Genomic DNA, 14,048 nt, shown 5'->3' on the forward strand with positions numbered 1-14,048 from the left:
TGAAATGCTAACCCTGTCTTGAAACCCAAATTTGAAATTCAAAACTCGGCTTCAGACCCCAATTTGGAACCCTAATTCTGTCTTCAAACCCTAACCCTTGTTTGAAACCCTACCACAGGGTTAAATCCCTAACCCTGTTTCGAAGCCCGAATCCGAAACCAGAACCCTGTTTTGGAAACCACCTCCTTGAAACCCGACTGTGGACGAAAATAATAAAAGGTGACATGTAAGCCTGCTCGACAAGAAATCTCTACCTGCGTCACTATCAATTAAACACACGCACGCAAAATGACAGCATCAACTTTGCATAACATCTCCTCCAATTAGCATGCGGCACATTAACGCTTCACTCGATGTATTTGCGGAGTGCGACATGTACTTGCCGCTGGTTTAAAAGCCCAGATGCCACCGCGTCGTCATCTCCACACGTGCAGAGAATGTCAAGGGAGCTCCCACTCCCCCGTGTTTGTCCTCCATCAATTGCATTGGTTTGCATTCGACTGCGACGATAGGCCGTCTGTTCAGGTGGAAAGACGAAAACAATCAGTCGCTTGTTTTGTACGGCGGGTGAGGAGAAGTGGTTAGGCAAATAAGTGGTTGCTTGGACTTTATTCTCATAGAATGACTACTTTTGATCTCTTTAGAAAATATACAACTTTTTTTTTTCCAATTGAAAGTAGACAACTTAAAAAAGACTGGTAAAATACTGAATGTGATTTCTTTCTCAGAAACATGACATTTTCTCAAGTGTAAATAAAACCTTATTCTCATAAGATTTAAAAATGTGTTCTGAAGAAAATTGTACAACTTTATTTTCATCCTATTATGACTTTTTCCTCGACTTTATTCTCATAAGATTTTTAATTTTAATCTAAAAATATACCTTTTCTATTATGATTTCATTCACAAAATATACAACTTTATTCTCATACAATTATGACTTTTTTTTTTTTTTTTTTTTTTTTTACTTTATTCTCATAAGCTGCTGACTATGAATCTAAAACATTAAAAAAAATTAAGTGAAAATATTCAACTTTTCAAAAGAAAGGTATACAACTTAAAGGACCTAATATGGGGAACTACAACCCTTATTAAAGTTCCTCTTTCATTTTTCACAAGCTCTTAAGGCTTTATTTAGTTTTTCTTGAAAATGTACAATTTAATTTTACATAGTGGGAAATTTGTTGAATTATTCCCAAAAATAATGATAAAAGACATTAAAAGATCAAACATGAATAAATTCTTGAAATGATACAGGGTCTCCCTAACATCTGAAACAGAACCTATTTGATTTCATAAAAACGGTCACCTGAAATACACAAATGCGATGTGATTTAAAACTTTGATAACCACTGAGTACAACGAATCTGATGAACATTCTCAAATGCTTTTGTCGTAAATTGTTCAACTTTTCACCCTGAATTATATGACTACTTTTTATCTCAAAAACATAATTTGTTTCCTAAAATATCTCGAAAATAAGTGTAAGTGTTGAACAAAATGAATGAAGCCGATTACAATACACCTTTGTCCTTGTATAATACGGCTGTATTCTTGATTTGTGAGTAAAATCAAATTTAGCAAATTATCGTCGCACTGATGAATCAGGAAAAGTGCTGAGTACAATAATGACTGCGCCTTACATGTCAAAATTGGAACATATCCTAGGTTTCGACCAGTTTTCATCTGAAAGATGGCTCAATTCTCGATTTCTGCACTAAAGTGGAGTTAGCCCACTCTTGTTCTCAGTGGCTCAATAAACATTCAATAAACATTTGGGAACTGAGGACACTAATTGTTGAAGCTTTGTAGGTGGAATTCTTTCCCATTAGTGCTCGATGTACAGCTTCAGCCGTTCAACAGTCCGGGGTCTCCGTTGTCGTATTTTACGCTTCATAATGCGCCACACATTTTCAATGGGAGACAGGTCTGGACTGGAGGCAGGCCAGTCTAGTACCCGCACTCTTTTACTACGAAGCCACGCTGTTGTAACACGTGCAGAATGTGGTTTGGCATTGTCTTGCTGAAATAAACAGGGGCGTCCATGCAAAAGACGTTGCTTGGATGGCAGCATATGTTTCTCTAAAACCTATATGTACCTTTCAGCGTTAATGGTGCCTTCACAGATGTGTAAGTTACCCATGCCATTGGCACTAACACAGCCCCATACCATCACAGATGCTGGCTTTTGAACTTTGCGTCCATAACAGTCCGGACGGTTCTTTTCCTCTTTGGCCCGCCGGACACGACGGCCACAATTTGCAAAAACAATTTGAAATGTGGACTCGTAGGACCACAGAACACTTTTCCACTTTGCATCAGTCCATCTTAGATGAGCTCGGGCCCAGAGGAGCCGGCGGCGTTTCTGGGTGTTGTTGATAAATGGCTTTTGCTTTGCATAGTAGAGTTTCAAGTTGCACTTACGGATGTCGCGCCGAACTGTATTTGCTGACATTGGTTTTCTGAAGTGTTCCTGAGCCCACGTGGTGATATCCTTTACACATTGATGTCGTTTTTTTTTGCAGTGCCGCCTGAGGGATGGAAGGTCACGGGCATTCAATGTTGGTTTTCAGCCTTGCCGCTTACATGCAGTGATTTCTCCAGATTCTCTGAACCTTTTGATGATATTATGGACCGTAGATGACGAAATCCCTAAATTCCTTGCAATTGTACGTCGAGGAACATTGTCCTTAAAAGTGTCCGACTATTTTCTCACGCACTTGTTCACAAAGAGGTGAACCTCGCCCCATCTTTGCTTGTGAATGACTGAGCAATTCAGGGAGGCTCCTTTTCTACACCATCATGGCCCCCACCTGTTCCCAATGAGCCTGTTCACCTATGGGATGTTCCAAACAGCTGTTTGATGAGCCTTCCTCAACTTTCTCACTCTTTTTTGCCACCCGTCGCAGCTTTTTTGGAACGTGTTGCAGCCATAAAATTCCAAGTTAATGCTTATTTGCTAAAACAATCAAGTTGATCAGTTTGATCATTAAATATCTTGTCTTTGTAGTGTATTCAATATAGGTTGGACATGATTTGCAAATCATTGTATTCTGTTTTTATTTGTTTAACACAACGTCCCAACGCCATTGGAATTGGGGTGGTATTTTGTGCACACTTTATGTCTGTATTGTGGCTCCAGTTGAGTTTATTTCAAATCATTTTTGGGGCTCTTATTTTCGGTCAACAATCCAGCTCTTTTATTCCCCTCTCTGGCAGCATCCTGCTCAAGGACAGGCTGCCTGATCGGCTTCTGTCGCCTACTTCTGATTGGCTCCTCGCTCCCCTCATCCCTGCCTCCCTCCCTCTTCCCGCATGACGCGCCGCAAATCTCGCCGGAGGGGGTGTGCACGCGAGTGGAGGTGAGCTCGGCGTTTGTCTCCTCTCTGGCGCACACGCGAGCGGCGCGCGGCCGAGGTGAGATCGCAGAATCGTGCTTCTTCTCGGTAGGAGCTGTCCATCCACTAACACCTTGCACGGAACACCGTTACACTGCACCGTTATTGGGAATTACCGTTTGTGGATTGTTTGAAGCGCTTACTTGCACTTCCTTTTTTTTTGTGTTTTTTTTTTAAATTTTACTTTTATTTTGCGTGTTGTGGATTATTTCTTTTTCTGGATTCTCCACGAGTGGACACACACACAGGTAAAAACATGCATTTTATTTTGTTTTTACTTGTTTGCGGTCCTAAAGGCTCAGAAGTGATCTTTAATCTTTGTTTAATCTAAATAATGTGATGTGTGTGCTACATGTGCAACCTCAACCTTCATTTATCATCCCAATACTTTGTGCATGTGTGTGTCTGTTTGCTGTGGGGGTGGGTGGGGGCTATATAATCCTTGAGTGACACAGTTTTGCCGCACAGGAATTAAGACTTTTGTTTTTATCTTGTATTTTTTTTTTTTGGGGGGGGGGGGAGGGGGTGTCTGCCGTGTGTTAGTGTGAATGTTTACGGGGTCACTTGATTGTTTTGATGATATCGCACGGTGCCACATTTTGAGAGCGTTTTAATCATTGCAGCAGATGGTAGTTGAAGTGTCTGTGTGCGTGTGTGTCTGTGTGTGTGTTTGGCGTTTAAAGCAGATTAACTTCTCACGGACGACAACATACACCCGACATCTTTCCTCCACTTGTCATTGTGAATTTCAGTGGTGCCTTGAGATAAGAGTTTAATTTGTTCTGTGACAAATCACCTTTCCCCTGAAATGAATGGTAATGCCATTCATCCATTCCTGCCTCACCCCCCCCCCCCCCCCCCAAAAAAAAGAAAAAAAAAAACCTACAAACATTTTTGTAGTGTGTGTTCTAGTCAGGAAAATAGCACTCTATTACATGGTACTTTATATAAAAAAAGATACAGTAATAACATTGTTAAATAGAATATAAAAAACGGTTTATACATCATGATGAATTCATTGCTGCTCCTTCTGGTGTGTACGACTTGGCCACTGGGAGGCAGTATAACACAATCAATCAGACAAACGACGACGCGTTCCAGAGGATAAAGAATATGCCTGTCTACATGTGTTGCACCACCACATGGATGCTATTTGTTAGCCCGTCTAGGACATTTTGCATCATTTGTTCGCATTAACCTAAGAGGATACAGTTAGTTTGATGTTTAGTTTGACAGTAAACTTGAACTGGTTTTGAGAATGGATGGATGGATGCAATTAAACAGCTTGAAGAATCTTTTTTGAAGATTTTCACTATTTATTGCTCATAAGTGAAAGCAAAAAATCCAAAATAAATAAAAACAAATCTTCCGTCGTATTTTGAAAAAGTCGTAAGTCGGGTCACTCAAATCTTAAGTATCTACTGGTGACCTATATACTGTAGAAATGCAAAATCTCCCAAACAGGTGGGAAAATGTATTATGGTCCGATGAAACCAAGTCTGTTCTTTTTGGCCATCGTTCCAAAAGGTATGTTGGGCACAAATATAACAGTGATCTCATTACCGACAGTGAAGCATCATGCTTTGGTGATGTTTTGTCTTCTGCTAGCCTTAGACAAGGTGAAGGGAATTATGAACAGTTCCAAATACAAGTCAGTGCAAGACCAAAACCTTAAGGCTTCTGCTAGGAAGCTAAAATATGTCAGGAAAAGCCTACCAGAATATCTGAAATGTATATTGGGGGTTAATCAAAGGCAATTTGATTTGATTGATACCATCCCAGCAGCAACTAGCACCTGATGACCCCCGACCTCATCATTTAGGCCCTCCTCCATCTGCCCCAAAAAGAGCCCTGACAAGGAGCAGGAGTTCACCCGTCCTCGACTTGGAAAATGCGCTTTGTTTGGCCTTGGCTCCATTTCGGCGTGGAGTAAGGAAGGTCACGCTTCAGAAAGTCGCTTGAAGACAAAAAGCCTCGGACGACGGTTGAGCCTCCAAAAAACAGCGAGGAGGAAATACAACCTCAAAACATGACAGCGTGAGAGAAACGCTTGTTATGATGCACGTGAAGTTAAACATGTTCAAGAGCAACACCGCTTCATTTTGCCTCCAGCAGCAAATGTATGAAGGCATACAGTATAACACAAAAGGAGACATATTGTGCATTTTTAATTGTTTTTTTTTGGGGACAATTTTTCAACGTTCCCAGGTGTCTTCTAACACGTCTGACATTTTTCATCAAAATACCCCAAGCAACCCGTATAAAGGTCTACTTTCCAACCTCTTTCTTGTCTTCCTGGAAAAGGTGGCGTTGACGATAACCCCAAAACCCAGCTTTTGAGCGATCCCGTCCTATGAATCCAATATTTACACGCTGATCATCCGGTTAAAGGTGTTTGATGCTCTGCTGGTGAATGCGAAGTGTCCAGGTAAAAGGTCTGAAGGGGCAAATAGTGTGTAAACACAACTCGGCAGGCCTATTAAAAAGAGCACAAAGTTGCACCGCCGGACTCGTTTCAGCTGGAATGAGTGCGTCGTTCCCCCCTCGTGTGTGTGTGTGTGTGTGTGTGTGTGTGCGCCAAGGCTGGAAGCACCGGCAAATGTGTGGAGGAAGTGTAATTAAAGATGCGAGCAATGATACATTTACATTTCTCTGACTGTGAATCATTGGACAAGCGGGATCTTTGGTCTGGCTTCGGCGCTTGCCGAGTTGAATGATTCGGGTTTTGTGTTTTTATGGCAAGTTCAAACAAAAAGTATGAATCTTTGCAATTTAGCGTCACCCCTGTCTCATATACATGGTTCAAATTTGCTAGCAATTGGACAAAATCTTTAACAGGAGTTTTTAGGGATGGGTACCTTTCACATTTGAACCAGTACGGTATAGGGTCCAAGCTCCCTGGACTCGGTACCAATTTTTGGTACTTTTATGTGTTTATGTAGTAATAAATATGAATTTGTTGCGAGTTTTGTGTTTTATGTCCAGCCATCAAGCTTTGCCGCCATGCCCCGCCCACATGCAATGACCGAAACAAAAATTGTTTGCAATTTCAAGAACTCCTTCACGCTGCATTCTCATCTTACACATTTTAAGCATTGACATTCTCACAACTTTTTATGCAGTAATCCAATTGTCTCTCTAAAAGCTATTTCAATTGAGTATTGTTGTTTATCCCTGACTTTTTCTTTTCCAAATTTTTTTTTTTTTACAGCGCATCCATAGGATTTTCATTTCACGGTAGAGTAAGCGGAAAATGCTCTGCGGAGAATGTTGCTGTTGGAGCATATTTCCTCTCATGACTAATAAATCTTTCACAAAGCACTCGAACAGCTTGAAACCGTGAGCTGGCGGTAAACAACATCTTTTGTTTTGGTGATCACTACAAAAATCTGACACATGGATGCAGGCGGCGACTGGTTAGCACGTCTGCCTCACAGTTCTGAGGACCGGGGTTCAATCCCCGGCTCCGCCTGTGTGAAGTTTGCATGTTCTCCCCGTACCTGCGTGGATTTTCTCCGGGCACTCCGGTTTCCTCCCACATCCCAAAAACATGCACGGAAGGTTGATTGAAGACTCTAAATTGCCCGTAGGTGCGAATGTGAGTGCGAATGGTTGTTTGTTTCTATGTGCCCTGCGATTGGCTAGCGACCAGTTCAGGGTGTACCCCGCCTCCCGCCCGAATTTAGCTGGGATGGGCTCCAGCACCCTCGTGAGGATAAGCGGAACGGAAGATGAATGAATGAATGAATGAATGCAGGCTGAGGTTTAGAACAGACCTCGCAATCCTGCTGTTATCCAGAAGCTACAGCCGCCTAAACACGAGGTACTCTTGCTTTCTAATGAGATCCAATACGGTAGCTGTATAAAAAAAAAATAAAAAATATTGCGGTATTGTGGTGCACTGCCTTAGGCTTCATGGATAACATCTAGCTTAAACTTGCTTTGCAATGTGAGATTTTAGATTACTTTAAGTTTCGAACAAAACAAATATAGATAAAACAGTCGTGCTAGCCAGTCGTCCACGGTGCCGGCTGGGCAATTACGCATTATTGGAAAAAATAGGAATTTGTTATCATAACATTACAACAACAATGGTCATTGCACCGGACTATTGTGATATTAGTCATTCGAACTGCTCTAAGTGCTCGAGGACTCTGCATCTTTTTGCACAATTGTTTTTTGTTTTTTGTCAAATGTCTTTATGTCTCCAAAGTGTTCTGTAAATTGACTGTCTGTTGTACTAGAGCGGCTCCAACTACCGGAGACAAATTCCTTGTGTGTTTTGGACATACTTGGCAAATAAGGAGGATTCGGATTCGGATTCGGATTCTGATAACGAGGATTCCACATACACCCACACTTTGAGAATCATGCACTTTGAGATGTCAAACACTGGCGCTGTTGTCTCTGTGACATCCACTTAAACATGCAAGGATTCGGCCATGAGCCAAAATAAACATAAGATGGCAGTTTTAATAAAATGAGGAAACATTTTGTGGGTGTTAATTAGGAAGAAAATTGGCAGGCAGCTGAGTTGAGTCTCCGTGAAGGACGGAGGAAAATAGGTTGCACTAAAAAAGACTGTAGCATGTTGGATGGGATATTATTGCATATTAATCTTGTGGTGACATTATGAGTTAATCTCTTCAAATATGAAAAAGATTCATTTGAGCCCGAGCAAGCTTGGTGCAAAGAAATATTGGCTGGGTAGCACCACTCTGAAGTTTTCCCGAATTCAGCCTCAGCAGCCAGTTTCACTGCGCAACGTGGCATTGAATAGCATTGTCGATTATGAGGCTCAAGAAAAGATACAGGAACTCTGCAATTTTGATTTGAAGCAGCCATTTTAGGGTCATTTTGACCATTTTCAGGGGGTTTTCAAAGAAACTCCCCCTTGTTTATTCGTTTGATTGCTACCAAATTGAACTAACTCGACAGATGGACAACCCTACATAGCAAGGGGATTTCAGTTTTTGTCCTAACCTGTGAACATCAACAACAATTTGGGCGGAACGGTGGTCGAGGTTCAAATGGGTAGGTTCAAATGCGGGCTCTGGCCTTCCTGCGTGGAGTTTGCATGTTCACCCCGCGCCTGTGTGGGTTTTCTGCGGGTACTCCAGCAACCCTATCAAGGATAAGCGCTACAGAAAAGGGATGGAACATTTTAGTTGAATTCCGAATTGTATATAGCCTTCGGCTGTAGAACTTTAAAGGTTCCACTGTAGGAAACTACGGTATTTGTGTGCGTGAGTATTTGTGCGTGTACGCAGCCCAGGAGCGGCTTCATTAATAAGTCATTTAACACAAAGAGATTGATTGGGTCGCTGCCGGGAGACGAGACCGAGGGGGGGAAAGTAATCCGGCTCGCTTTTATCTCCGCCACTGCAGCTCCAGCGAGGTGGCGAAGCAGCAGCTGCGTGCGCCCCTCCCGACGGGGAGGGATGCACCGCAACGCCGCGAGAGGGAACGCAACCGGGAATTGATAAAGGTGCAAGTCAGTCAGGCGAGCAGAGAACTTTCACAGCATTTTGCTGCAAGCAATCCCCAGAAAACTTTGTGTTATTGTTCTGCCGTTTTTTTAAGAGGAAAATAAATAATAAAAAAAAATATACATAAAATGTTGAACTTTGCACAAGTAGATACAAAATGCTCCCAAGGTACATTAAAACATATATATATATATATATATATATATACACATTTCAACATTTTATGTACCGTAATTTCTCGTGTATAATGCGCATTTCCCCCCCCCCCCCCCAAAAAAAATTGTCAAAAGTCAATAGTGCGCATTATATTTTATAATATATCATTATATTTTAAAAATGTGATACTGTTGTGACACATTTGAAGTAAAGGCAATGAAAAGTATGTTTCAAAATATATAATACACAATAAATACACATTTTAAAAAAAGATTCCATAACCCAATAGTATGAAATATATTTTTTAAATATAAATTAAAGTAAATAAAATAATGTAAATTATGATACAAATAAAGAAAAAGTAGGCAGATTATTTAAAATTTTTAAAATATTTAAAAATACAAATATATTATAAATAGAAATAGAGTCAACCCATGCTATTCACAAGGGATAGGAGACCGCATGACCGCAAATACAAACATTCTGCTAATATTGATGGACATGATAATTGCCTTAAATAAAAATACCAAAAAATGTGAATAAGTGGGCGATCAGATAAAAAAAAGTGAATAAGCGGGGTGATTGGGTAAAAAAAAAGAAAAAAACACAAATACAGTAAGTTGCGGCTACCGCGATTTAAAAAAAACAAACAAACAAACAACAAAAAAAGCAGCAAATAAGTTAATTTGCAAATGCCACACCGCAAAGATGTCAGGGTTAAAAATATAATATTAATGTTAAATTGAAAACATATTTTAACTTAAAGTCAATTACAAATGAATGACGAAAGATTTACAAATCAATACAGGTACAAGTGATGCTAACCTAAGCAACACGTTTAGCTGTTTTGATTTTTAATTGTTCGAATTATGCATCCATCCATTTTCCACACAGCTTCTCCAGTTCCGGTGAGCTGGAGCCTATGCCAGCAGTCAATCACAGATTGCGTCTTCAAGCAAACATTTGTTTTCTTTTTTTCTTGTAATGAGTTGTCTGCAAGAAAACATTTCAGAATTCCTCGTGTGGGACTTGAAACGGAAATTCCCAGTTAGTGGCGGATTATCACAGCACCTTGAACGCGGAACCCTTCAGAGACACAATTTTATTGCGAAGGCTTTAACACTCCAACCTGCAACAGTTAGCTGGCATCATTTATTACCTTATTTTGTTGTTGTTTCTTAATTGCATTTTTTTTTTTTTTTTTTTAAGCTTGTCCTTTTTCTTAATTCCGTGCTAATTAGCGGTCGCGTGGCAAATATGCCTCTTCCCAGTTGGCGGGCGTCTGGGGACGGGCGAGGGAGGAGATGCTATCTGGTTTGTTTTAAGCGTCAGATGGAGAAAGTCATTGCTAAATGCCAATGAAAAGTGTATGTGTGTGTGTGTGTGTGTGTGTGTGTGTGTCTGTGTCGCTTTCATCTGCAAACTCCAGATGAGATGTTCAAATGTCTTATGGAAATTTTAATGATGTTATTCTTCGCAAAGAGGATGAAGAAAGTTGGCTAAAATCGCAACCATGTGTGTTTGTTTGACTTGTCGGCGTGATACTTGTCATAACTAGCAATATTTTGCCAACAGTATGACGATCCCCATATAATTTTCCATTAGGATAAATCATCGATACAAAGCGTTAAATACTGAGAAACACTTTGCACGACCCGAAATTGTTACAGATGTGACTTTTCATCATAAGCTAAATTTGCAGGCTGGAGAATATTAGTACTCGCCACCGACATGAAATCCAACATGGCATTTGCTTCCCGCCATTCACATGCTTATGTTTCACACTTGTTGCTACATTACATTTCCTCGGCGCGATGACGAATAGAGCGGATACCCGAGGACAAGTTGAAAGTGAATTCTCTGAGTGCTCGTATGAATAAACGTGTGTGCTCGCGACCGTGGAATCTGGGCCTCATTAAATCGGAAAGGCCTCGCTTTAATTGTCTTAATCCTTCGTCTGGTTGTCCTCCCCCCAATCTCCAGCTCCTGGCGACACGTCGATTTTCTTGTAATTGATTCAAATGCAGATCTAATCTGCGGGACAGTATTGATAGACCTCGCTTTAAACAGGCGCGATGGCTAATTACTTTTTTTGTTGTTCTCGACAGGACAAGACCAATGGCGGCGGCCAGATGCTGGTCAGCGGCCATTTTACTGGCGGCGTTGGGGGCTCTCCACGCAGACGGGAGGCCCGACGACGACAAGGGATCGCCGGGGTCGCAGCCTTATCGGCCCGTCTTGAGATTCCGACATAAGGTATTGTTTAGCCGAGCGTTTTTTTAGCATTACGAATGGCTGAATATCTGACTTTTCAGCCATGAGTTATATCAATTTCCATTTCTAAATAGCAGTGGCATCACTCAAAGGGAAAAATGTGCAGCTCAGGCAGGACTGGTCTGCAAAAACTGGGCTTCGAAAAACAAGAAAAAACAACAACAACAAAGACCGGTGTCTTAAAACTAGAGCATATCTATACCTGCAGAATTATGGTATTTCTTATTTGAGGATGAACTTACTCATAACCAGAAATGAACTCTCAATAGAAAAGGGAAAAAATGCTTGAAGCAAGTGAAACGCTTTTCCAGGTGAGAAAGCCAGGTGAGAAGAAATATCTTGTTGTCAGGCTAAGATCAAGCAGATTTACCCTTGAGTTGAGATTTTTTATTTTGTTCTATTTGACTTGCGGCGGGGGGGGGGGCACTGTGTCACTACTTTTCTCCGCGCACAAACACAAATCAAATGCTCAAAATTGGAAATTTCCTGCAAGGGGTTCAAAAGCAGCAGCATTGACATTCAAATACCAGAAAAGACGGCATGCTTACAAAGGAGATGAGAAAGAGAGGCTGTTTTGAGAGTTTCTGCTCATTTCCATAACCCCCCCCCCCCCCCCAAAAGAAAAACCCACATGCATTTGTCCAACCTACTCTTTATGAGTCAGAAAAGAACAATAGAAGATCAGATTCGTTCATCCGTGTCTGTGCTTTCAACAAATTATAACTTCCTCAGTTTCTTATTCACGGCGACAGCAATTGAGGCAAGCGTTCAAACTGATGCGATTGCGCGTTAACAAACAAGAACCAAAAAAAAGAATGTTCTTGTTTTGTCTCGCGTATTAGAAGTGCTGTCTCTCATCGTATACCAAATCAATCAACGGAATAAATGTGCAGTTTGGACAGGACTGCAGTCATTACTTTTCTCAGCACAAACATAAATCGGCAGCTAGATATTCAACATTTTCTGCAAGGGGATCAAAAGAATATATATATATATATATATATATATATATATAGATCACAGCTGTCATTAAAATTCTAGAAAACGCAAACCAACCGTGCAAGACATGACGGATTTCTGCCCTTTTCCAAACAGATTCCACCCCAAAGAAATCCATGCGGATTTGTCCGACGTGCTCTTTATGAAGAAAGAAACCAGCGTCCATCCATCGATTTTCTTCCGCTTATCCGCAAAAAAAAATAAAATAATCTGCTTTGATCTCACTTAATAGCTGCGCTGTCACTCATTGGCTACTGCATCAATCAAATGAAAAAAGTGTGTCGCAGACAAGACTGCGGTACCGCTGTCATAACTCTTCTCGGGCCCAACACAAATCGGAAGCTAAATATTAGACGAGATCAAAAGCAGCAAAGAAAAAAAACAAACATTTAATCTGTGGTGGAAGATTTTTGGGAGAGATTTTGTCCTTTTCCACCAATTTTCCAAGCAAAAGTTTGTATCCTGCTAAACAGCAGTCCCATCACTCACTAGCTACTACATCAATCAAGGGGGGTGGGACTCAATGTTGTAACATTGCTTTTCTTAGTCCGAAGCTAAATATTGGGCATTTTGTGCTAGAGAATAAAAAGCAATCACAAAAAAAACAGTTTCTATCAAAATATCCCAATTTACAATATGTAGTGTAAACTAGCTCGTGCTTGCTGTAGAAGCTAGCAGCAACAAGGACAACAACAAAAATCTATTTTGAGCTCACGTAATAGCGCTGCCATCGCTCATTGGATGCCACATCAATCAAATGGGAAACTGTGCGGCTGTGTCGGTACTTTTCTCAGTTCAGAAACAAATCTGAAGCTAAATATTGGACTTTTTCTGCAAGAAGATGAAAAACACACTGCGACTGCAATGGAGGAATCTTAGATTGTTGTTCTAGTCAATTCCTGCCCTTTTACAAACAGTTTCCGTCAAAAAAAAACCCCACACGGGTTTATCAAGCAAACGGGTTTTGTCGTCTTTTCTCTGCGACATCATGCAGTGATGTCAACACATGAACAAAATGGGGGCAAAAGGCCAGCCGTGCTAACGCAAAGCCCTCCGGTGGGCCGGCCGTGCCGCATTGGCTGGGCTACACGGCTAATCCAGATTAACATGAGCTAAAAGGGGATGGGGAAGAGGTGTGTGTGTGTGTGGGGGGGGGTGTTCAGGACTGCGAAGAAGAGGATGATTAAGATGGTTAGGCCGACACGCGAGGCAACATACAACAAGACTGAGGGCTCGATTTTCGTGACTAGCGCAAATCCAACATTGCGCTCGGCGTAACTCTACGAGGTGGCGGACTAGACCCGGTTGGGGTCATTTCGTGGACTGCCGTACCCCCAGCGAATTTCGAAGTGGGACGTCTGCGCCGGTGTGGCCTGGTCAAAACGTCCGGTGACTTCAATGTCTGTAGACCTTGTATCTTTATCTCCTCCAACGATCCTGTACGGGGGATGGCTTAAAAAATAGAATAATAATAATGCGTGGGATGAAAATAAACGCGTGCTACTACTCATCTAAGCCGCAACATTTTCACATTACCCACAATTCCACTTTTTACACCCCAAAACATTCCCAATGACACTTTCAACAAAATGCTTTCACATCATTCTCTTTCACTTTGAAAACATTCACCTCATTCAGAACTTCTTCAACACACATTCCCGTATTCCCCACATTCCCATGTTACCCACATTCCACATTTTCCACCCACCTACTCTCCCTTCTTCCACATTTC

At 41.3% G+C, this 14,048-nt stretch overlaps 1 protein-coding gene across 4 annotated transcripts in view; it reads left to right on the plus strand.

Annotated features, from left to right (window-relative positions):
* The window catches only part of fstl5 (follistatin-like 5), a 102,392-nt gene that overhangs the window by 11,696 nt on the left and 76,648 nt on the right, over nucleotides 1-14,048 (plus strand). For 3 of the 4 annotated variants that reach the window (XM_061786851.1, XM_061786853.1, XM_061786852.1), the window contains exons 2-3: nucleotides 3,220-3,362; nucleotides 11,152-11,299. In XM_061786851.1, coding sequence (XP_061642835.1) covers nucleotides 3,316-3,362; nucleotides 11,152-11,299 — 195 coding nt within the window. In that variant the 5' untranslated portion in view covers nucleotides 3,220-3,315. Of the gene's footprint in view, nucleotides 1-3,219; nucleotides 3,363-3,383; nucleotides 3,647-11,151; nucleotides 11,300-14,048 lie in introns of those variants that run through there. The other variant, XM_061786855.1, reaches the window with a different exon arrangement.

The sequence above is a fragment of the Phyllopteryx taeniolatus genome, chromosome 10, assembly GCF_024500385.1.
Source record: "Phyllopteryx taeniolatus isolate TA_2022b chromosome 10, UOR_Ptae_1.2, whole genome shotgun sequence".
In the NCBI taxonomy this organism is placed as follows: Eukaryota; Metazoa; Chordata; class Actinopteri; order Syngnathiformes; family Syngnathidae; genus Phyllopteryx; species Phyllopteryx taeniolatus.